General features: G+C 35.2%; 1 protein-coding gene across 1 annotated transcript in view; it reads left to right on the forward strand.

Moving 5' to 3' along the window:
• Window positions 1–231: 231 nt before the first annotated feature.
• LOC128228030 (spatacsin-like) overlaps window positions 232–25,946 on the forward strand; it is a 45,749-nt gene continuing 20,034 nt past the window's right edge. Inside the window, 27 exon segments of the mRNA XM_052939062.1 lie at window positions 232–471; window positions 1,690–1,844; window positions 2,153–2,371; window positions 3,484–3,869; window positions 4,640–4,815; window positions 5,268–5,394; window positions 6,059–6,209; window positions 6,578–6,856; window positions 7,284–7,531; window positions 8,062–8,241; window positions 8,817–9,025; window positions 9,303–9,514; window positions 9,920–10,148; window positions 10,407–10,610; window positions 10,892–10,995; window positions 11,441–11,586; window positions 11,939–12,164; window positions 12,566–12,737; window positions 12,962–13,188; window positions 18,967–19,075; window positions 19,463–19,622; window positions 20,084–20,276; window positions 20,422–20,496; window positions 20,811–20,956; window positions 21,415–21,609; window positions 22,667–22,774; window positions 23,189–23,254. Of these exon segments, the coding sequence (XP_052795022.1) occupies window positions 236–471; window positions 1,690–1,844; window positions 2,153–2,371; window positions 3,484–3,869; window positions 4,640–4,815; window positions 5,268–5,394; window positions 6,059–6,209; window positions 6,578–6,856; window positions 7,284–7,531; window positions 8,062–8,241; window positions 8,817–9,025; window positions 9,303–9,514; window positions 9,920–10,148; window positions 10,407–10,610; window positions 10,892–10,995; window positions 11,441–11,586; window positions 11,939–12,164; window positions 12,566–12,737; window positions 12,962–13,188; window positions 18,967–19,075; window positions 19,463–19,622; window positions 20,084–20,276; window positions 20,422–20,496; window positions 20,811–20,956; window positions 21,415–21,609; window positions 22,667–22,774; window positions 23,189–23,254 (4,938 nt within the window). The 5' untranslated portion in view covers window positions 232–235.

Below are 25,946 nucleotides of genomic sequence, written 5' to 3' on the forward strand. Positions count from 1 at the left end.
GCGTATTTACCCAGAGGCGGCAGTTTCCACCCTATGGCCACACCCCCTAATTAATAAAACAGTCAAAAAAATTGTTTCAGGACAAAAATTATTTGGAACATGATCATCTGTCGCAAAAACCTAAATATTTATTACATTTTTTGTCTATGTATATGTGCCTCCTACAATGTCTTTTACACCGTATGAAAAGAAAACGATTTGACAAAATACTCGTTGATCATGTGACTTGTACAAAATGGCGGATCGAGATGAAAATAGAGAAAAAATGCAAAATGTCGAAATGCATCCTTTTCGTTTTGTTGTCCATATAATTGGAACTAGCATTCAACCACTTATTGCAAATGAAAATATACAAGTTTCTGAAAATGCTCTTGGCATTTTATGTTCTGATGGTAACTTATACATCGAGCGAACGGAAGCAGGAAATGTAACGGATCGCGAATGTGCTTTAAAGATAAATGATGTTCAAAGGTAATTATGCAGCTATTGGAATCATTTCCATGATGCAAGTATGATGGTTATTATGCTCAGGTATAAAGTATTAACACTTGTTCATAGCATGACTGTATTTCCTTCACCAATTAATAAGGTATTGTTTTATGTCCATGCAGTAAATCACACTATTCCTCTTTTACTGGCGTTAGTCAATCTGGCAATGCCTCAGCCAAAACTTTGTTATTGTCACTAGGATTATTATGAAACTTTACAGAATTGAGCACAATGAGAAGATGTGTCACTCATGCAGTGTCCAACAAATCCATTGGTTGGAGGTACCAAATGGTATATGCCAAAGGTCTACCAAATGTTATAGGCCAATAGACTATCAAATATTAAAGTACAATAGGCTACCTTATGTAATAGGACAATAGGCTACCAAGTGTTTTATAGGACAATAGACTACCAAATGTTACAGGACAATAGGCTACCAAGTGTTTTATAGGACAATAGACTACCAAATGATATAGGACAATAGGCAACCTTCTGTTATAGGACAATAGGCTACCTTATGTTATAGGACAATAGGCAACCTTCTGTTATAGGACAATAGGCAACCTTCTGTTATAGGACAATAGACTACCTTATGTAATAGGACAAGAGGCTACCAAATGTTATAGGACAATAGGCTACCTTATGTTACAGGACAATAGGCTACCAAGTGTTTTATAGGACAATAGACTACCAAATGATATAGGACAATAGACAACCTTCTGTTATAGGACAATAGGCTACCTTATGTTATAGGACAAGGGGCTACCAAATGATATAGGACAGTAGACTACCTTATGTTACAGGACAATAGGCTACCAAGTGTAATAGGACAATAGACTACCTTATGTTATAGGAAAATAGGCTACCAATTGTTAAGAACAATAGGCTACCTTGTATTATAGGACAATAGGCTACCAAATGTTACAATTTGGAAAAAGCTTCAGTCTGGACTACTGTCAAAATAGTCGAATACACATACTGACAAACTGTTTGGTGTCCTTTGATCTGTTCATAGCGATTAATGAGAATAGAATACACAGGTCTCAGCTACATATGTATAGCTTTGTTACTGCATAGATTGGTTTTCAATCAAAGTATTTATAGAAGGTATAGCATATTACATACAAATGGCTTTCTGTCTAAAAATGCCCAATCCTGGGAATAGTTTCATGTTTCTGTGACAGCTCTTGTTTTTTTCAGTTTTGCATTCTCTTGTACTGAGTCGATGGGTGTTAGCCCCTCCTCAACAACTCTTGCTGTTGTTTCACAGCAGAACTTTGTCACGACATACACGTTATTGAAAGATGAGACTTTACACAAAGATCATGAATATAGTCTCTCACAGGTACTTAATGGTAAGTATATTGTTTTCTTACTCAGGATTGTTGTTTCATGCAAAATATAATAATACTATATTTGACCTTAAATACTATTTCTTCTCAGAATGAAAAAAACTCTCAGACCTTGTCTATTTCCTGGTTGAAGGTCTCACAAACTCTGTAGACAATTTATCTTTAGGTATATTGTAAATGTATATATAAAGGCTTGTAATATAACCTTTTTCTGGGAACAAACATATATGGAAAATCAAATATAAATAATGTTTATTAATTAAATCTTCATTTTTTTTATAAAATCAGACATTTACAGTTTTATTTTCCAGGCCTGCCTGATGACACTGAACTACAAACAGTCTCTGTTTCACATTTTACTGGCTTGGCAGTCACACTTATAGTGAATAGTTCATATTTGATGTGTTTGACCTTAAAAGAAGGTCATGAAGGGGCTATTATTTCCCTGACATTGCCCAAAACATGCTTCACGCCATGTTTTGTGAGAGGAGAGACCCTGGTGGTCGTAAATACTGACCAGTCAAAGATTTGTATCCTTTACTATAGTATTGATTAAATGTTTTATTTAGAAGGACTCACAGTTTATACAAAACTTGTTGAAATAAGTGGGTTTTTTTACTTATATTACAATTTTCAATAGTGTTACTAATGCTTCAACAGTATAGAGTGTTTTCTGTCACAGTTTCAAACAGTTATAAACAGCTCTAATTTGAACAGTTGATGGTGTTTTATCATTGTAAAAATCATGTTTTCACTTTTAACTCAAACTTATTTTTTGGATGGCTGACCTATAAATAGTGAGTCAAAATTAATTCAAACATAATGCCTGAAGGTCTCCAGCTGATATACACATATGCATACAAACAATTATATAAAACTACACTGTTGACACATATAAGGCAAATATGTGCAGTACCAAACAAATAGACAAATTTTGTATTTTAGCAGCAACACGATATACTTCAATACTTGATAGTTGCTTTTCACATAGTTGCTACCCACATAGGTGTGTCTAAAGGTATACTTGTATGAAGTGTAATAGAGGAACTTTTATTGGTTTCTTACAATGATTATTTAATAGGGTTTTAGCCAGGATAAAGAATAAGGTGCCGCAGAAGAGGGACAGGGTGCTAAGTGAGAAAAGGGCACATTGTATCTGGGCTGTGAAGAACTTCAACATTATGAATTTGACAGCAAATGTTAGATATGTGTTTAAATGAAGTAAAATTAGGTTTCAACAATCATATTATTAGTTTTAGTCAAAACATAAATATCTGAAAGTCTTAGGCAGTTAATTCTATGAAGGCAGAAGTGTTCTCATGCTGGTCTCCATGAGGGCAGAAGTGCTACCAAAATGCGCAGTACCAGCCTTTAATAGCTCTTATGCTGAAATCCTATGTTTAAAGCGTTGTACATGTTACTGTAGAACTTGCTGAGGGTAGTCTATCAGATTGTTTAGTGGTTAACAGATAAAATTGTTGTGACTTGCAATCTTAATATTTCAATGTTTTTTTGTAATGTTAATGTTAATTATTTTATTTTTTAACACAGAAGACAAGCTTTTCATAGAATGTGAATAATACACTTTTCAATTGTTTCAAACTGTCATAAACATAATTAACAATCCTTAACAATGAACTAGGTTTCTATGATATCCATTCTGGAAAGGAACTTTTTTCAATAGATCTTACCAAAATTGATATTGACTTTTCTACAATCCAATCCTGGTGTAGTTCAAAATCATTGGATAACATAATATTTGCTCAGCACACAGGGGATTTGATTATTCTGGATTTGAGCGCTTACAGTGCGATATTGTCACAAAGGAAGAATGAACTCCGAGGTAGTGTGGCATTGCAAACCTGTGAGTATGGCGACACTCCGTGGAGGGGAAAGCTGCTTCACTTACATGGGAAGGATGTTAGGAGTAGAAAAAGTCCGTCAGATGTCAACCAAATATCATCTGTTTCACACAATATGTCTGGTAAAAAGACAGTATCCGGGTTTTCTCAGGGAATTCATGCAAAGGTTAGTTATGAAATATTTAGGATGCCTTATACATATTAAATGCGCACTTTTTAATTTATTTCATACCTTGAAAATATCCGTCTTATATATTGCACTATATAGTCATAAAGTATGGACACAATGACAGAATCCTTTATTACACATGGTGCTCTCCGATTCTGTATCAAAATGCACATGCTCAAAACGTCCTTTTAATTCTACATAAAAGAAAAAGGACACTTGTTTGTCAAATTTAAATGTTTGAAATATATTTTGATTTCAAGTATTCTTTATAGTTATGAAACAAATGAAATGTTTTGTTAGTCACTTGATCTGTGGGGTTTTATTCATCCCAGTTACATGTCAAAAGTCCATATCGCATGAGACCACAGGAGAAGTGATACATTCCAACAACTGACTAACATAATATTCCCTATTTACCATATGTTAATTTCTCACTGTCAGAACATATCTGACATGATCAGATTTTAAAGTTTACTCTTTTTCATATTTGTCAGCATTCAAGATACATTTACTTTACATTGCTTTAGCTCTGACTGCAGATTGCTTCAATCTCACAACATCCTTTACAATTTAAACTACAGCATTTCTTTGGCTGAATTGGAAGGTCTAAAATCAGCAAAATTATCCGTAAATGATCAGAAAGTGTCTGTAAGCTAATATCTTACTAGGTTGTTTAAATGTGACCTGATGATTGATATAAATTATGAAAAAATATATTACGAAAAAAAACTTCACAAAGTTTATCACCAAAAAGATTGTTCTTTCAGGCACAGGTTCCCAATCCCATTGCCACAACCTGTGTTCAAGCACCAGACTGTGTTAAGGGTTACAGCGTGGAAACCATGTGTGTCGATGACCACAATGTGTCCATTACTTACATGTACAACGACACCCAGATGCTCTCCAGGTGGTCATTAAAACACCACCTATGGCAAAATATCAGGTGCAATTTTGTTCAGAAGAATTTATATTTAAGCATCTGCTTTGATAAGTTACTAAGGTGATAAGTTACTAAGGATCTTTGCTGATTTTGGCAAACAGATTTTGACTATAAATGTCCAATTGTAATTCCTACTATTGTAAATGACAGAGTTCCATGATATTTTTTCCAAATAGTGTGGAACGTACATGTAGTCAAATTAAAAATGTTACCTATTGTTATTGAGGCGCTCGTGTTGCTGGACTTAAAGTATAGTGTTTTATGACCACATTGTTGTTTGGGCCCATGCCTTGAACCTCTAAACAGGGTTTATTTCTGAATGTCTAACTACTGGGCTTGTCCCTCTAGTTTTCCTTGTATTCTGGTTATTGTCTTTTACAAACTATGAGTAAAAGTATTACATTAATTCTGAAAAATCCGAAAAAAGAGAAATCTTACCCCAAACATTTGTTTAGGTTGAGTTCTGGTGAGCACACCATATTGTCCAACATTCCCAGTATTCCCCACCTGGTGGTCACAGGGAAAGAGCTGGTCGCCATTGTGGATAGTGATGCAATGGATCAGGAACGGCTTGTCAGCGAGGTCAGTATGGTCAAGAAAAACAGGGGGCAGCTAGGCCAATTTTGATGTTGCCCACTTTCTGACTTAACTACAGAGATAAGGGCCTTATCCCCATCCGTTTTGCATTTTATTGGTAATTTGACTATCTTTTACTACTGCGACTGGATTTACATACATACATAGGTCTGCATTGCTAGCTACTTCCATGAAAGAAGGCATGCTTTAACTTTGAGTATGTATGATTTTTTAGCTTGACTATCAGTGTCCTGTTTAAGGGCAAGTTGGCCTCTTTTACTAAACTCAAATACCCTTAATTCAATTCACTTCATTCTTCACACAGATTTTCTGGGCCATCACATTAATTGGTTACATAGCTCCATATTATCCTTAATACAAAGTATGGACCTTGATTGATTTAGGAGCTCAGATTAAGTTTTAAGGGCACATTGTGTCCGGTTACAGTTTTTTTAATTTCTAAACTATTTATTCCATGTACTTCATGCTTAATTATTCACAGCCATCACACAATTAGACTACATAATTTCATATTTTATACTTTTTATTTTGAGGTTTTATTTACTTATATCAAATGACTGTTAACTTTCGATAAGTAAAATTTTCTTATAGTAACTGTATTACGGATACTGAAGGTGAAGGTGTTTTCAAACTTGATATCATTACACAGTTGATGACATTTGGTGGAGCCCCTCTAGCAGACTCGGTCTGTCATTTGAACAACTGGGGTCGCTGTTCACTGCCCATACATACTCTCGAGGTTGGCCTAAAACACAGACAGCTTGATACAGTCACATACTTCCTAAACAGCAAACAAAAATGTACGTATCATATCACAGATATCCCAAACACCGTGGCTATTTTTCTATAATGAACCCCATTGGCAATATGTACATAGAGAGTAGAGTAAGAGGGGTTAAATTTTGTTGTATACCGATTGGATTATTCCTTACTTATCTCAGTCATGTTTGTATTGAACTAATCCATTTATAACTGGTCTGTTGTTGTTTTTTCATGAGAAAATGGAGTTGTTGTCTTAGCCTCAATGTCATCAGGTTTGGTGATGTTGTGCAAATACTTAAGTCTTTTCCATAAACAAAAACGAAAATCAAGATACTTGCATAAAACTGTATTCACATGTAACCAGTGACAAGATTCAGGTGAGTGAACATGTACTTTCCTTCTGTAGATTTCACAAGTATCCAGTCATTGGCTGGTCTTGAAGTCGAAATGGAAGATGAACTGCCACGGTTTGGATATTTGGAGTCTTTGAATCAGTTGGAACCAGCTCTCAAATTAATGCTTGAATCTGTAAGAAGTTCATTGAAAGACAAAAACTCACAGACATTTGGGAAACAGGTTCTGGATGCAAAAATGGAGTTTATGTATGAGCTGTTCTTGGATGGTCTTGTGGTGTTAGAGGGGGCAACTGATGAAGCACAGAGGAAGGACATTCTTCAAGCCACAGGTGATACAGAGTGGTTCATTATGCATGCAGTTTGTGGGGTTAATGTCATGACATCAGCTTTTCTTAACATTCCTATATGATTAAAATTTTGCTAAAATTTCTGTTTATGGAAAACACCCACCACCATGAAATTGCTTAACATGATTTATTTTTTTCTCTTGAATTCATAAATATTTGGAATCATTTTGACATGCGTTTGTATTACTTTTAAATAATGTGTTTCTTGTCACATTTAATGAACAGATTTTCACAATCAGAATTTTGTATCAAAGACCAGAAAACCAACAAAATCATCAGATTTTTTCGAAACTTAAAAAAGAAGAAACAATGATTTTGCCCTAATAATTTGTTGAAAATTCCTTAGTAACCCCCAATTTTTATATTGAAATTGATGTCAGCAAATTCAACGTACAATGAACTTTTGCAGAGAAAGTGCAGCATCATATAGAAGAGATGAGAAAATATGTCCGTCTGATGGAAGAGAGTGTAAAAATGGGCGGGAAGGAGGATAGTGTCTCTGTAGGGAGTAGTACAAGTGCCTCACTGATGGAGAGGAGGATAACTCCGGGGGATAGGGACACGGGGCTCGGGGATATGGACATGACTGATGCAGCAGATGAAGGCTCAGAGGAATCCTCTTCAATGTACAGAGCCTGGGACAAGATGGACACAATGGTATAACTGTGTGACAATAATTTGTTGACCAGTCCAAAGTCTGTATTCAAACAAATTGCACATTAATGATATGGAACTGTGTCAGTACCTAGCTACAGTGCTGAAAGCACCAACAATGTGTCTAAGGTATCTGGTACAATAATGTGTTTATGTTGGAGGCCTGGTGATGCCATATTATTTTGGTATCTTTTGAAAGGGTGTTATTTTAAGAAAAAAGTACAAAAGTTTCAAGTAAAATAACCAACAAGCTTTTTTGGACTTGATACTTTGCAAAACCAGTCAGTTCATATTTGATTTCAGTTAAAATAGATAATCAAATTGTAATATTTTTATGCATGATATTCTTTTGGTCATGTATTTAACATAATCAAAAAAGCAATTGCCCTTCTGGTGGGTTTATTCGTTCCATGATGCAAAACCAGACTTTCAGCGGACATTTGCCAATAACTTTATTCACCAGTGTTATAAAATGATTTTAAAAATGAAGTTGTTATGAGTAATTTTACAGCAATAATGTTTTATTTCCTCAGACAGTGATTGAAGATGGAATTGTCAAAAACAAGATGCCGGAACTCCAGCAATACTTTCTACAGAGGGAAAACCATGAGCTGGCGGATTACAGTAACTTGTGTTCACAGGGACTCCAGCTTACCCTCAAGTACATTAAATCCCACGATTTACAGAAGGCGAAGCAGCTCTTAACGAGAATGGTAGTTATGCTTCTTTGATTAGTTTTGTAGACATTTTCTACCTACCTCATCTGCTCAAATCTGATTTAGTACTGTTATGAGAAAACCTATACGCTTTACTTTGACATTTTGGTAACATGTTAAAACAAGAGATGTTCGAGATGTTTACAAAGTATATGATACTGAACACTGGTATTGGGCTTTAAACATAGGTTTGCTGATGGCTGAAAGTGACCTTGACATTAAACTTCATTCAAAGTCAAATCACTTTCCTTGGTCAGTGTGATGGCACGTCACCAAAGCAATTTCTGTAACTTGTGGAGATCATTTGGCGAGGTGTTAAGGTTAATTCATTGAGCAATGCAACCATGTGCTTTTATGTATTGATAAAATATAATCCTGTAATAGGTTAACAGATTGTTTAGTTGACAAATGGGGATCGGTCAATTATAATTTCATTCGCCTTTATCTCATATTCTTTTATTTTACATGTATGATATAATGTCATAATTTTGCTACTATTTGATTTATGTAGTTTATTCTTGTTTAATCATTTATATGACTGTGTTTGATTTTTGAATCATGATTTTTTTCAGGGGATGAACGTTGTTGACCAAATGTGGCATATAGCTATGTTCACTCTTGACATTGATGTTTGTATGACCATCACAGAGTGCCTGAGTGAAGACAAATCTCTATCTGAAGATCAAATCGCCATGGTTACATTTCTGAAAGAAGTGAACAAACTTTATCCATCCAGAAACTTTCACCAGCAGCAAGATCTCTACCCTCATATCAAAGACTGGTAATTTTGATTCCTACGTATTTGATGCAAAAACTTCTATTTGCAAGATTAAATGTAACATCGTGGAATGATTAAGGTGATTAATTTTAAGGTGCAAGAACAGGTATTCAGTCTTCTATAAATGCATAAATATGACCCTTGTTTTCAAAGTTTTTATATGTAAACGTATAATTATTTGGTAGGAATCCGTGAAAAACTGTTTTTGTTCACTGAAGTGGAAACACTAACATTCGTGCATGGCTTGAATTTTATAAAATATGTGATACATTTGTTTCAGTGACTCACATCAAGTTCAGAGACTTAAATCACTAGTACAACATGCATCAGAGTTTGACCTGATAAGCCCATGTGGAGCTCTAGGGGATGATAAGGCAGGTGATGAACACCGCACACCTGAATGTTACAATGAGATTCTCCTAGCCTGGATCCAGCATTTGGATACAAACACCAAGGATCTCATAAGACTTGATGTCCAGATGAATAACCAAGGTAACATTACTCTGTACTAACTCATTCTAGCTCAATAGTGCAGATAGCTTTTAAACTGATATTAATCACTTTCAAGTTCATCTCTTGTGAAGAACCCAGTTACGGTGTCTTGTGTGATGCTAAGAAAACATACCATTGGTTTGTTCGGAACCAATGACCACCTAGGTTGCTTAAACCGATTACACTTTTGATTAATTTTGTATCATTACAGTATATGTTTACAATGTATGTTTATGTATATTATGATGTGGCTCACAATTTGAAGGAATTATTCTCTTTGACTCTACCCTCCCTTATTATCTTATTATTATCTTCTAGGCAGATTTCAAATATAGTTGAATTCACCTTGAATTCTTACAAACTGAGAGGAATATTTTAGTTACCAAGCTTTTCCTTGTATTGCAGATGCCCCTCTTGAGATGTTCAGCAGTGATATGATTTGGGTGTATTTGTTGTCACGGAACATGACAGAAGTTTTGGTTGCATGGATTGACCATAGTTTTAATGTAAAGAGCAACTCCACTGATTTTCAGTGGCCAGTATCAAGTTTAAGACCCCTAGACTCTGGCTTTGTCAATAAAATTGAGTTCTGCACTTCACAAACTGGTGCTGTACTCAGGAGAGAATTTGCAAGGTACACAAAGATTTTCAGAGTTAATGCACAATGGGGACCGTTGGTCGCCAATTTAAAAACCCCAGATATGGTTAATATGTTACTTTTAAAGCATTGAATGATCAGGATTAATTTCATAATGATCATGTAAAAAGTTATACTTTTAACCATTATTGCCCAATTTCATTAAATGCTTGTTTCTTATTATGTACATATATATTTATTTAATAATTTTCTTAGTTCAACAGTGTTTAATACGTATTATGTATACATTTGCAGTCACGGAATATTTACTGAGGAGACTTTGGACAGTTTTCCTTTGCTTCTGAACCAACTGTCTGCGATTGGTGGACCTTTACTGCTGCCTCACCCTCTCCAGCGAACTGGGGCGGAACACTTGAGAAACTTCCACGGGAATATGGTGAAACACTGCATCCACAGGAACCTCCCCCTCTTACTATGGATGTACTGTTCTACACACAAGTTAGTCATAATTGATTACATTGTTAGATGTTGGCTATTTAGAATAAGAGATCACCCAAGTGGTTCCAGATAAGATTCCTACCCATTCCAAACCTTCTCATGGCCTTTCGAAATAGACGCCAGTACTGGGTAATACCCAGGAAACAGACTGGAGTGGGATTTTCTAATTTGATTTTCAGCCTACATATGTATATCACAATAAAAAAGATCTTCAGTTGACTAAACTATAATTATGGACTGGTGTTACCCATATTGAAATGTTTTAATTTGCTTTTTTACAGAGTGCCATTAGAAATTGTCCATCTTTCGTGTGATGGTGAAAATGTCGCCTGGTTATCACTCTTCCTGTGTTTCTATGCTCTGGTCTGTTCGGATCATCAGGAAGGTATATTGTTTTGTAACTCCCAAAGTATCTCTTGGAAATAAAGTGTTTTTCAACAGACCATTTTCAACCTTCACCAGATCTTTATCAGTGTTATGTTGATCTTTAACAAGTAAATGCAATTTTGGTAATGAATATGTACAAATACATGATAACATGTTATTTAAGGCATACCATAGGTAAAAAAAAATGACTTTTAGCATAGTTACATTTATCTGTTATTGTTTTGTTATTAATTAATATTTATATCCCCGCAAACAGATATTGAAGGGAGTATATTAGTGTTACCATTCGGTTGGTTGGTTTGTCTTTCGGCAGTCTGTTGCAATAGGTTTACTACTTCTACAAATGGTTATAAAGAAGTGTACAAGTTCCAAACATATTTTCCGTTTGTTGTAGCAGATTCATTTAAGTCTTACGGCTTTTAACTGAATTTTTACTTCTGTAGTGTCTCGGTGTATGTATGAAAGCAGCCTGGAGAATTCAGCTGTCGTGTGGGGAGACGAGCTGTCCAGTGTTGGAGAGATGTTGAAAGGGAACCATCCACTACCTGCACTCGCCACTCTCATGTACTCCCCTCACAAACTGAATCAGGTAGGATATAATCATGTTGTGTAAATAAGCTGTTATATGAGCTGCCCAGTATAGGGGGAGATGTTGACAGGAAATCATCCATCATCCTTAACCCACTCTCACCATGCTCATGTAAGTTTCTAACAAACTCAAACAGGTTTGAAAATCCCAGCCCTGTGCTCACTGATATTGATTTGAAATTGAAAGAGGGCTAAAAGTTCAAAGCAGTGAAAAATATCAAATGTTATTTTACCATCGGTGAAGGATCGTTTTTATTTCAATGATAAATCTCTATAAATAACCGGAAAGCATAAATAAAAACTACTATCTATGAAAGACTGTTCTTTGCTAATATTAATAACAATCTTAATAGGTGACATTTGTAACTCAACAACTTGAAGCCTTTGATGGAATGTCTTCGGAGTCAGTTGAGCGTGTGATACAGGCCTATCCCAAACTGCACATGGCGCTGTTTCCCGCCAGTGTATCAGACGTTCCTAAATCTGATGTCTCCATGTACCATCTTCTACAAGGCAACGCCCCGTTTGATCCGTCAAAGTTGTTTGGCTGGCAGAGCACAAATACTGTCATGGGGGAAGGTAAATATTCCACATGCTTTAATATAAGTCGTGCTTATCTCGTTTCATTCTTGTTTTTTTGTCACACAAATTAGCTGAAGTGTAATTGATAGTTTGTTGAGAATGTCTGCCTCGTCTTCCAGTGATTGCAGACATGTGTAAGAACACAGATGATAATAAATACAAAACTTAAAACCTTGACTTATAATCAATTACATGTATTGCATTTAGTTTATACTTATTTCTTTTAGCTCAATTGTGCTTTCTCGGGTAGAAAGCAGTAATGATGTCCACATTAAGATAATTCTTAAAGTTTCCCTGAAGGGCGTCGAACCAATAACCTCTTCGATGACACCCACCATACACCACTAGACTTCTCCTGCCCTCATTATAGTGTTATAACAATTTAAAATCTATTTTAGATGCACTGAGATTAATGCCATACTTTTCACGTTCTGAGCTAATGGAAGAGAATGGATACAATGAGCATCTGCGTTACAACTATTACCTCAAGCAAGGACGACCTTTGTTTGCATTCAGCAACTTTTTAGCGGAGGAGTTTAAGAATGGTGGGCATACCCTTTCATCGAAAAGGTATGTTTATATATTTTCAGCCTGTTCTGAGTATTGCCACTCCGGCAAAGAGAAAAGTGAGTTGTGCCCTTAGGGTAACTGTGGTGAACAGACAAGCATTGAAAACCTTTTTCTGTGATCCCATTTTTCTTTATTTAAACATTAAACACATGATTTCGGCATCGATGATTGTAACATGACATAGTATCTTATATAATACCATTGAAGAATTGATATAAATTCAGATTGGCAATAGCAATTGGAACGTCTTTATGGATTGGTGTGAAGTTCTTCCACAATGCGCAAATTGCCACAGCCTGTGTTGTGTTTCAAGAGCTTCTTGGTCACGACAGCCTCTTGCTGCGTGCATACATTCACATCGGCAACGAAATACTGCAGCAAAGACATTTAGGTGTGACGGGTACCATGGAACGAAGAAGAGAACAGCTGAAGAAAAATGAACAGGAAGTTGGTCAGTATACATCATTGTCCTTCAGAAAATTAATATTATAAATTCAGGTACAATGTTTCACCAAAGTGAAATTGCCTTGTCAATTGTCCGAGGTTGTTAGACAGAGGTGTTGAAAACAATACATTGGATAATACAACCATGTTATATTATTTATTAGAGAATGACAATCCCTTTATTGGTTGGATGAATGACAACCAGCTTTATGTTAATGTTTTAAGGGGAAATCTTTGTTGGTTTGTGTGAAAACTTAAATTTCGACCTTTATTCAAATGTTTTTTTCATGTATACCAACTTATGTCACTTTATATTATCAGTGACATTACATTTATATGTAAGTAGTTCCGTCACTCAGCTTAGGATATTTTAACCAGGTTTCCAAAGTAAATCCTGATTAATAGACTTGGTTTTGTTGGTGGACGAACAGGTGTAGGGGTGTCAAACAGGTTGTTCAATAAATTTACTTAGAATTGATAGATAGTTATGAAACTTGGTGTGTATGTAGAGTATGTGAAGATGAAGCATGAGATTGGTGGATTTATGCTCAATGGAGCTGTCACCAAAAAAAAAAAAAAAAAAATCTGGTCATTATCGTTTGAAATATTTAAAGCATATCGCAATCTTACGGAATGTAAAGAAATATTTTGAGATTTCATTTTGGGTCAGAGGGATTGAGATCAATGTCACCATAACTAAAAAAAGAAAAGTTGTTTCAGCTCAGTATCTTTTGTTTTAATTAAACTTGTTGTGTTCGTAGCTTGGGATTTATTTTGGGGTCACTGGGGTCATAGTCAAGTTTGCTCTTAGTAAAGATAACAAATATGTTTTCACTCAAAATGTTTACAGAGAATTTATGTATGGTGGTGAAACTTGTTGCGTAGTAAATTTATGGGAAAACGTAGCTTGATGTTTTTTAGGTTGATGTGTTCAAGGTCAAGGTCTCAGTTGGTGGGTTGAAGGTTACAATTGCAAAAATAGCAAAAAAATGCTCAATAACTTCTATTGTAGTTTATGTGAATCTTTTTTGTTTGGGAAGCTTAAATGAAAACATACCTTGTGGTTGCTTGGGTTCAAGGGCAAGGGCATGGTTCACTGTGAATAATGGTTTCTGCTCAATTACTTAAGTTTGAAATAAATTATATATTATATATTGATGATTAGAATCATTAGATAATAGATTTGAGGTTAGTTGGGTCAAGGTCATTGATGATAAAAAAAGAGAAAAAAAGTAAAAACTTGAATCAGCAATAACACATGGTGATGAAACTCAGTATATTGAAGGATCATTTGAAAATGTACTCTGGAGAGGGGTTAAAAGGTCCGTTAGGTCATGTTCAAGGAAGCTACCACTTAAAACAGAGAAATGTTTTTAGCTTTAAAACTTGAGCGAGGAGAAACATACAATCTATGAATATTGTAGTATAGCAAACTTGTGTAAAGATGCACATTTAAATTGAATTTGGGTGATGGGGTCAAGGTCAGGATCACTGTTACTAAAAAAAGAAAATTAGTTACTTATCAATAAATCTAGTTAGGGATGATTAAGTGTTTTATTTAGCAAGCTGTGAAGAAAATAAAATAAGGTTCTGCCCAAAAGCTTGATATAATTGTGTATAGTATGTGTATTGTTATGAAACAAAGTGTATAGATGTACTTTGTGAGTACATTTGTGGTTGATTAGGTCAAGGCCATGTTCAATGTTAAAAATATTGTTACAGATTATTGGAAAGCAGGTTATGCTCAATTGCTTTAGTTCAGAATGATGTGCATTAAATACTTTCGGTATATAGCAAGCTCATGTACCGATAGTTAGGATTTGGGGTTGAATGACATGGCTTGTAAGAGAACTTCATTCTGCCAAAGTTTCATAAAGCACAAATAAAAAAGGTCTTTTGTTGCATTGCAGCATTTCTAGTTTACATATAGATCAATGAAAGCAACCCGAACTACTACATTTAATCATATTCATGTTACCATACCTTGAATCAATATCATTTATAGCCCATTTGATAATAATCTCCTTCAAAATGATTTATATCTTCCAAGCTTCCAGTTCAGTCAATATACAGATTTAAGCGCAATCAGTAACAGAGATGTTGGTAAACATTTAATATAAAGCAAGAGAGAAGATAAATCTTATTGTTTAAACCTGAAATCTATAAAATCTTTTAGCTTTCATCAAGTAAAGAATGCAGTGTATTTGAAATAATGTTAAAAGACCAAACATGACAACGAAGCTTTCAAATAAGGTAGCAGCTATGGATCTGTCAGTGACTAACCAGGAAGTCAAAGCTTCAGTGATTGTTGGGATAGACTTTGGGACCACATACAGTGGCTATGCCTTCATGTTCACCAGTGATCCAACCTCCATCTACACAGCCATTGGGGAGGAAAGGCAACCAACCTGTGTGCTCCTCAACCCAGATAAAACTTTCAATGCCTTTGGTATACAGGCTCTTGAGAAGTACAGTGAGTTAGAACCAGTTGAACATCAGTCATACTTCTTGTTCCACCACTTTAAGATGAAACTGTACGAAAGTAAGAAGCTGACGAGAGAAACAATTGTTCAAGATCAGACTGGAAAAGAACTGAAAGCAATGGATGTTTATTGCATTGTCTTGCAGTACTTCTATAGAAAAGTTATGGAACATGTTGGCCAAGTAAAAATCATGGAGGGAATATCTTCCAACCAAATTCTGTGGATGTTATCAATACCGGCCATATGGACAGATTCTGCTAGACAATTTATGCGTGAAGCTGCAGTTAAAGCGGGGCTGGAAAATGTAAGGCTGGTCTTAGAACCAGAGGCTGGTGCATTGTTTGCCATTGATAAACCATTAAAACTGAGAAGGGACCAATCAACAGTGAAGTTTCCAGTTGGTCACAAGTACATGTTGGCTGACCTTGGGGGAGGGACAATTGACATTTGTGTCCATGAAATCTTAGAAGGTAGGACACTATGTGAACTATATAGAGCTACAGGGGGCTATGCTGGGGGCTCGAGAGTGAACCATGAGTTTGAACAGTTCTTAGTGAGATTGTTCGGGGCTCCAGCTCTTGATGAATTTAAAAGGAAATTGACTCACTCTTATCAAGAATTCATCAAGTTGATTGAAACTAAGAAATGTACATTTTCGCATGACACAGACAAAGTTACTGTAATGCTGGATTATGACTATGTGGCATTAGTGGAAACAGACAACGGAGAAACTATAGAAGAGATGATATCGGGAACAAGCTATAAAGATCTTGTACACTTCAACAGGGTAGGCCGCCGTTTGACCCTGAGCAATTCTGTCATGAAGGAATTTTTTGACAGTTCTGTTCGGGTTATTCTAGAAAAACTGAAAGACATTATTTTGGCTTGTTCAAAGGACAACATCAGAACCCTGCTTCTAGTTGGAGGTTACTCTGAATCACCTTATGTGAGAAAAAGAATACAGCAAGAATTTCCCAACCTTCAAACTGTGATAGTAGAAGATGGGAGACTGGCAGTGATGAAAGGGGCTGTGATGATGGGACTGAAGCCCAGAAATATAATACAAAGGAGGGCTAGATTCACATACGGGTTTGAAATTGACCTATTGTTCAAAGAGGGGGAGCATCCAGAAAAGTTGAAGAGGAAAAGGGATGGCTTGACTCTGTGTGCAGGTGTGTTTGACAAGCTGATCAAGCAAGGCCAGCTTTTGCAACACCAGCAGGAATTCTCCAGGGAATTCTATGAAACCTTTAAACAACCAGAGAGAAAACAACTATGGGGATGTGTGTCACTTTGGCGATCCCCGAAGCGTGACCCCAGGTACTGTTACCTGGAGGAGGACATTTGTGTGGTGGCGGGGGTGATTAGAGTCCCACCTCCTCCTGGGGGATGGCCTGATGTAGTACAATGGGTAGATAAGTTGATAGTGGGGGAAACTGAGTTCACCATGAAAGTGTTTATAAAGGAGACTGGTCTGGAATATGAAGTAAACATTGATTATTTATGAACAGACTAGCAACTGCTGCAGTGAAGTGACCTGATTGATGTGTTAATTTTGTGTTATGTTCTTTTTGAAAGGTTTTTTTATTGTGTTTAACACCATTAAATAAAAGGTCAAATTCCATGGCTTTGGTCACAAACAATTAATTTTTAAGGCGTTATGGCCCCTTTTAACTTAAAATTTGCCCAAAATACAGTGTCTTGACATAAACTCCTGCAAGGGTTGGCGAATTTGCATAACATAAAGGTCACATGTTTAAACCATCAAATTCAAGTCAAGTTCGACTTTTGTATGAATCTACCGGTAATAAGTTTTTACGGAGTTACCTCTTTTCAAATAGAATTGCTCAAAAATACGGTGTTGAGGTAATAACTTATATAGGGGTTGTCTGGTTTAAATATTTTTGGTATGCTTATTTATCACTATGAAATACAGGTCAAGTTTGTCTTTGATTAGAAACCACAACTTTCTGACAGAGTTATGGCCCCTTTTCAAAATACAATGTCCGGACAATAACTCATGAAAGAGTTGATGGATTTAAAAGATTTTGCTACCATATTTTAAACCATAAAATACAACTCAATTTTCGTAAAATTTGCAAAAAAACAATGTTGTCCATATGTTAACATATGACAGGTACAACAGATTTAATGATTTTTATGACCCCAATACACATGCTTAACGCTATAAAATGCATGTCAAGTTGGCTTTTGTTACAATCCACCAATGTTTGAATGCTAAACACTTCCTGTGTCCAGGCTGTGTGTTGGGGTATTCATCACTCATGTGAAACTCTAGTTTTATTGAATTTCATATTATTCATTGTTATTGTATTGATGTAAGTTCAATATTTGGATCTTTATTCTGTAAATGATATACACGATTTAGATAATAAAGAAGTAAAAAAGACACTTTTTTGCCCCTTAGAAGAAGTTGGGCTACTTGTCTGTCCATTGGTCTGTTGGTAGACTAAATCTTGGTGAATGATAACTAGAGTAGGCTTGTGCCTACAATCCTCCAACTTGTTGTGTTGGTCATTGTAATTGTGACCTTCAACATAAAAAGCTTGTCTGATTGATAACTAGAGTATGGTTGGGTCGACGGTCCTGAAACTTGGTAATTAGGTTTGCCATGACCAGTAGATGACACCTATTGGTTTTGGGGTCAAAGGTCTTGATTGTATTCATAATGTTGATTATCAAGAAGCAAAACATAAATCCTTTTCAGTTTCCATTTAGTTCTTCAAATTCAAAATATATGCTGTTTTTTCTAAGATTGATGAAAATTTGTTTTTAGTCTTACTTTTCTTTGAAAAAAGCAAATTTTACCACTTTATGTGTCAACATTTAAATTGTTTAAGCTTTATGGTGAGCTTTCAAATATTACCAATGTTCTGGAAGGGTGGTTATTCATGTTTTGAATAGATTTAAACATGGACTGTAATTGATAGCTGTAAGAAGTTATTAACATTTGAATAGCTCACAGGCCAATTATTGAACAATATTGAATTTTGTGATGCAAATATACAATGGAACAAAATTCAGTATGGCACTGCAGTGATTTATTATATAGCAATCTGAAGTAGATCTAGGGTTGATAGGAACAAAGTAAAGGTTATTGGTTATATATAGGAACCAAAAACATGAATTTGCCAAATTTCTTGAATGCAAAAATTAAAAACATTGTTTTGTTGCATGTTTAAGTTTAGTTGGCCCCTCGACTTTTTTAGCAAAACAGTCAACTTGTCTGCATCCACATGTGGTGATACTGCTCTGAAATATTGTATTTTTCTGTGTTCTAGTGGATCTGCTGCTACAGTGTATCGAGAGGGGTGGGCGGAGTGCCATGGAGCTGAAGATGGCCCTGGAAGCAGCCATACTAGCTGGGATCACCAGGGATAGACTTAACCTGTATGTTTCAATTGTAGTCTGGATAGTTACGGACATTATTGCAAAGTAAATTTTCAACCTCAAGTGCTGATTTCTCTTAAAATAAACAATATTATCATCATTAGTTTGTTTTTGCATTCTATTTTATGCCATTAAAATCAAGTTCATGTTTTGACACTGGGTTACATTTGTGTAATTTGATTCAGTGCAAATAATCTTTGCCATGATAAATCAATCATTGATTTAATGTACATGCATCCTGGCCTAAAATTCATCCTGCCAATTCTTACTTTACATTAAGTAGTTGGAGAAGTGTTCTCAGTGATTAAGTCAGAAGCCAATTTGGCATCACTCCTTGAGAAATTGATTTACATGACTAACCACCCACCGATAATATGTTTGTACCAGGTGTTCATTTGAGGCTGGTGAGAGGTGGACCCTGGCCGTCCTGCTATGCCAGCTTCTACAGCTACCATATAGCACCGAGTTTCTCGACACATGTGCAGACGCCAACCAGTGGCTGCCATTCATCTGGTTTGCTCAGCTGCACCAGTATAGTAAAGATCAGGTCAGTTACATTCAAACTTGACACATTATATATATGTTACGACTCCTAAAGGGTTCTCTTTAATGAGATGGGCTGTAAAACTGTAAACACAGTATATATGATTATAAGGACATTTATTGTCTTTGAACAAGGGACAGCTCGCGCCTATCCATAGCAAATATATGAACTGCCAACAATGAATAAATACCGAGAATGAATGTAAATGGGAAGAAAATACATAATACACATAGTTAGAACATAAATTTGCTTAATACTTCACACAGGCAACAGAAGGTAGAAGAATCAGCTCTCCCTGACCCTATTTATAACCACTCTGCAAAAATGTGTATAACCTGTAAACACAGTATATATGATTATTAGGACATTTATTGATTATTAATAATCATTAAACAAGTTAAGAAACAAAATATATTTAAACAATATTTTTTTCATTTTAATGTCAATTATTATACATTGTTTAGCTCTCGTCACTGCTGTACAAGTTCAAGTCCAGTCACCTGCAGGAACATTTACGTTATGTTCTTGTTAACGCCGACCTCCGTAGCCTGCAGTCAGAGGGGCATAGCACATCGTCAAAAAAACGCCAGGACGCTGGGAGGGATAAACGCTTAAATCTTTACTCAAAGATAGGTGTATTGAAACAAACTGAATCAGGTATAAATTGGTTCATCTCTGACTAATGATAAAAAAAATAAAAATATGTGTAAACTGTGACCTTAACTTTTTCTTAAACCATTTTTTTAACATTTACATAATTGGTTATTTAAATGTTCTCAATAATATTTTCCAAAAATTATAGACTCGGCCACGACATCTGATGATGAAGATAATCGTGAGTTTAGAACAGACAAAGAGATGGATGACGGTGAAGCAGGTAATACCTTTGATAGACGTATTGTATTTAATTAAACATTGTTAGTCTTTTTAGCTTTATATTTTTTTCAGTGCATAAAAATAAGAGTTGAACATATTTATGTAAATAAATGCATAATTCTAAGTGGCGATGACAAAATCAGACTAGATTAAACCCCCACTTGAAAGCTTCTACAAAGACAAGTAATGGAAAACACATTGAAGCTGTATTGCCTCCGGTAAGCTCCCCTGAACACAGAGGATGTATTGGCTCCAGTAAGCTCCCAGGAACCCATGGATTCCGTTGTCTCCTGTAACGTATGATCTTATTTCCAGTGTCTATGATGTACAACAGCTGTCCTGATGACATATTTGGTATTATTTTTGCGGCCCAGACGACAAACTGCCCATGGAAAACACTGTTGATGTACTCTGTTACATTGAAAAACTGCCTCTTTGCTGAACTTGCAGCTTGCCAGCAGGTACGGATTTTATGAGATAAAACTACTTTTATGAAAGTTTAAAAGAAGTAATAGATTGGAAAGTACTGTGCTATAAAGGTAGTGTGCTGCTGAATAAAGAAATATGGTTCCATTGTGCAGGTATTGTATATAGATGGGTCATCATCTTCCCATCAAGGGTATAACATAGATTGGTGCTCAGATTCAAATTGTAACATGAATTGATGCCTCGGTCCAGATTGTAATATGAACGAGTGTTACAATCCAGATTGTAACATAGATGGATGTTCTGATCCAGATTGTAACATAGATGGATGTTCTGATCCAGATTGTAACATAGATGGATTTTGTGACAATGTTTCTAAAAAATAAATCAACTGTATCATTGGAATATTTGAAGATGTGATAATTCTACTGTAAATTGTTTTCATAAATACATTTACAAATGATTTATGATTTTCATTTTGTGGATTTTAAAGAGTTCAAGTATCCTGGCGTGTTTGTGTGGATGGCTGGTTTCAATGATGGACGATGCTGAGCATGAGCGATTTATCGGGAACCATGGAAAATGTCCGTGGCGGTACAACCTGTCCATCCTTGACCAGCTAATTGACGAATATATTAGATGCAAGTGCGGATCATTACTTGTCACTGCCTTTGATATATTCCAAGAGGTAAACATGTACAGATGCAGTATTAGCATTTTCTTTTTTTACAAGCCCATGCTTGATTCATACTTGTAGACTCTATAAAATAAGTGTATGAATTTAAGTGAGGTTGGTTTTATTAAAAAAATTAACATTATCTTATAAATGAAATACAGTACAATACAGTGTAATGTAATACAATACAATACAATACAATACAATACAATACAATACAATACAATACAATACAATACAATACAATACAATACAATACAATACAATACAATACAATGCAATGCAATGCAATTAATAGCAATACAATAGCAATACAATAACATTTATAACAATGCAATACACTTGCTATTACATGCATTGTATACCCCTCAATGCTTTAACATTTTTTTTTTCTGAAAAACACAATGTTCCAATACAATACAATACAATACAATGCAATGCAATGCAATGCAATGCAATGCAATGCAATACAATACAAAAAATACAATGCAATACAATACAATACAATACAATACAATACAATACAATACAATACAATACAATGCAATACAATGCAATATAGCACCATACAATGCAATTCAATAAAATGCGATACAATGCAATATACTTGCTATTATATGTATTCTCATAAATGCTTTAACATTTTCCTTTTCTGTTTATTTAGCAATGCAATGCAATTAATAGCAATACAATAGCAATACAATAACATTTATAACAATGCAATACACTTGCTATTACATGCATTGTATACCCCTCAATGCTTTAACATTTTTTTTACAGAAAAACACAATGTTCCAATACAATACAATACAATACAATGCAATGCAATGCAATGCAATACAATACAAAAAATACAATGCAATACAATACAATACAATACAATACAATACAATACAATACAATACAATACAATACAATACAATACAATACAATACAATACAATACAATGCAATACAATGCAATACAGCACCATACAATGCAATTCAATAAAATGCGATACAATGCAATATACTTGCTATTATATGTATTCTCATAAATGCTTTAACATTTTCCTTTTCTGTTTATTTAGAATAGTCCACTGATACCGTTTCTGCAGTTTTATGAAGAATTTACTGAAACACAGAACTTTTCAAAATGCAGATTGCTGTTGGAAGAATTTAAAGAAGCTGTATTTCAAGTAAATATCTTTGTTTAGTGATTCAAGATGGTCATTTTAACATTTGCTGCTCTACATAAGTTATTATGTGGTTTTGTTTATCATGTCTAGAAACATCTTCAAAATAATATTTCTATTTGCCTTTCATGTAAAATATGAGGTTAGATATGAGCCGCAACAAGTTGAAATATGTCGGATAATCAATTGTTTAACTGGTCAGTTTGTGGCATAACGGGAAATACGTTTTCCATGAAAAGAAATGAAACTAACCTTGGCAGTATCTATGTTTTTCTATGGATGCCACACCATGGGAACCACCATTCTAGTTGCAGGCACAGAAAACATGATGCGATATTTCCGTTCAATTTACTATTTTTAGTATTAAATAACGTTTGTATAAACTCAAAGTGTATCATGTCCTTTGCACTTACACAGTTTCGCTATGAGCAGTCACGATCGGTCAGCAAGCCTGTAGGTGATTCGAAATGGTTGGAGCGGACCACTTACGAGTGAACAGTACATGCTCCTGCACAGACAATATACACCTTTTGAGCAAATTACTGGAAAATGCTCGAGTCGGAATAGTCAATGATTCTCGTGTTTAAGAAATGTCCATGGAGGTTTTAGCTGTACTATATTTTGGTTGAAGTTTGTGATAACCTGGTGTTCATTGACGACTTCAGATTGTCATGGTGAAGTACTTTAAATATCACCATAACTCACAAATCTTTTCTAGATATTCAAAAGAAACTTGGTTGACATGTTGCCAAGGACAATATGGTCACTTGAAAAGCCAGGCCCATAACACTGCCTATAATAATTGTGAGTTATGCCCCCTCGTTAAAACGGGAAACAGAGCATTGGTATAAGTTTCTATCCTATGGTTACATAATTCACCTTGTAGATTTAATTAATTATAATTATTAATGTTATTATTTGATAAGAACTATCAAGGGAAATGATTAATGTCTGCATCATAAAATGGTTCAAGAAAAAACAAGTATTTTTCCCCATTTTAGGTGTGATGAAAGGTGCTTTGAAGTGGTGGTAAAGATAAAATATATGCATAGAATTCTCTTCATTAAGAACGTTTGAAACTTACATTATCTTGATCTATTGTGCAAAGCACTAGCCGACTTGCATGTCCCTTCGCCCCTTTTTAGCTCGACTATTAAAGAATAAAGAGGCTTATTTACTACTCACCCCAGGCTTCAGTGTTGGCATCTGCATTGCCATTTGGTTTCCTGTTTAAATTTTTCGGGCAAGTTGTGTTTTTCCCCCCCCCCCCCCAAAAAACATGGTCTCTTTTAACCTCCATACCCTTCATTCAATTCACTTCATACTTCACACTGGCGTTCAGGCCATTACATAATTATATCCACATCATCCTAAATACAAATTATAGCTCCTGATTGACTTAAGGACTTTCAGGTAAAAGTTTGAGGGCACATTGTGTCCAGTTAAAGTTTTTTTGGGCAATATCATCCTTTGTACAAATTATAGCCCCTGATTGACATATAAACTTAATAATTAAAGTTTTAGGGCACATTGTGTCCAGTTAAAGTTTAAGGCAAGTTGGGATTTTCGCTAATAACTCGATAAATTCATTAAATTGACCTTTACTTTAAACACTTGTTGATGGCCATCATACAATTAGGGACCATAACTCCATGTAGCCTTAATACAAAATTATAGGCCTTGATTGATTAGAAAGTGGGTTAAAGGTTTAGGGCAACTTTAGTTTTAACACAGATCTCAAATTAACGTTCAACAATAGATTCATACTTCACCCTTTCGTTCATGACCATCACACAACTAGGTAACATAACTCCATATAACCAAATACAAAGTATTAATTTATTCTCTTTAACTTTTTTTAATTTGCCTTTTTTTTGGGGGGGGGGGGGGGGGTAATTAATTGCTTAATGCATTGATAACTATGACAAAGGCAGTGTATAGTCGAGCTATGCTGTCCTATGGCAGCTTTTGTTCCTTTCTTTTTTCAGCAACAGCTTCTTTATTCCCCAAGTCTTTGAAGTGCTATTCAGCTTTTATTCAAATCACAATGATCCATGACATCTTATGACGTTTTCTTTCTTATTTTTTCGCGGGACCAGTATCAGGGCAGTATTCAATAGTGATCTTATCCTTATCCTAGACATGCCTCACTGATTCCATTCAGTTCTATTTGTCAGCAAATATACAGGCTAATCACAAAACACTTATTGTTCTTATCTTAAATTTAAGTTGTCAAATCTAAGTGGCTTTTGAATACCTGAGAATTTTTCAATTCCTTTATAGAACATTATATTTAATGTCTGTAACAGGAAATAAACATTATAAATATAAAAGAATGAAGTGAATTTACCTGCATTTCTTATGGACTAAGCCAAGTTTTTAAATCATAAAACGTATGTTTGGAGATGCTTGATTAGACAACAGAACAAAATAGTGCAGTGTATTAGAGAGTTGACATTGTTCACGGGTGAAGTTGTCAAGTTGGTTTTGACAAATCCAGAAGAGCCAGGGCAGGGAGTGTGGTGACCATATGAGGAAACTTCTACAGAAACAGCTCTATGATGTTGCTATGGCCATTTGCTACATTATGTAGCATATCAGCAGATTACATACAATTCCAACAGGTTTGTGTTTTATAATTGCCCTTTAGTTGCTTTTAGAATATAAAGATACCTATAAGAGGATTTAATGGCGATATCTATATAGCATGATAAATCACATTTGGGCCTGTGGGGCAAGGTCAAGTTACTAAAATATAGATAAACAGTTATGTAATGGACATAGGATCCTTATTATTGATTATGATTGAATAGATTGACTGAATCCCAGCATATGGCTTAAGGAAATCAGAATAACTGCATATTTGTTATTTTGTTACACAGGTTTTATTTGGGTTCATTTTTTTGTTGGGCCATGATTTCAGAAAAAAAGCTAAGGACGAGGTGTGTAAAACAGATCTCTGCGTCACTCTCCCTCTGCTAGAACCAAGTTTTACCTTGACCTGTTGCCAAAAGTTTTAAACAACACAAGGTCACTTTGAGTGAGATTGCGAAGTTCTTCATGTAAGTTACATTCGATACTTTTGAATCTCTGAATGCATTAGCTACTCCTGGGACTTTATTACTCCTGATATTTGATACTGTTTATATGTTATTCTCCTGATACTTCATCCTCC

Source organism: Mya arenaria, chromosome 3, assembly GCF_026914265.1.
Source record: "Mya arenaria isolate MELC-2E11 chromosome 3, ASM2691426v1".
Lineage (NCBI taxonomy): Eukaryota > Metazoa > Mollusca > Bivalvia > Myida > Myidae > Mya > Mya arenaria.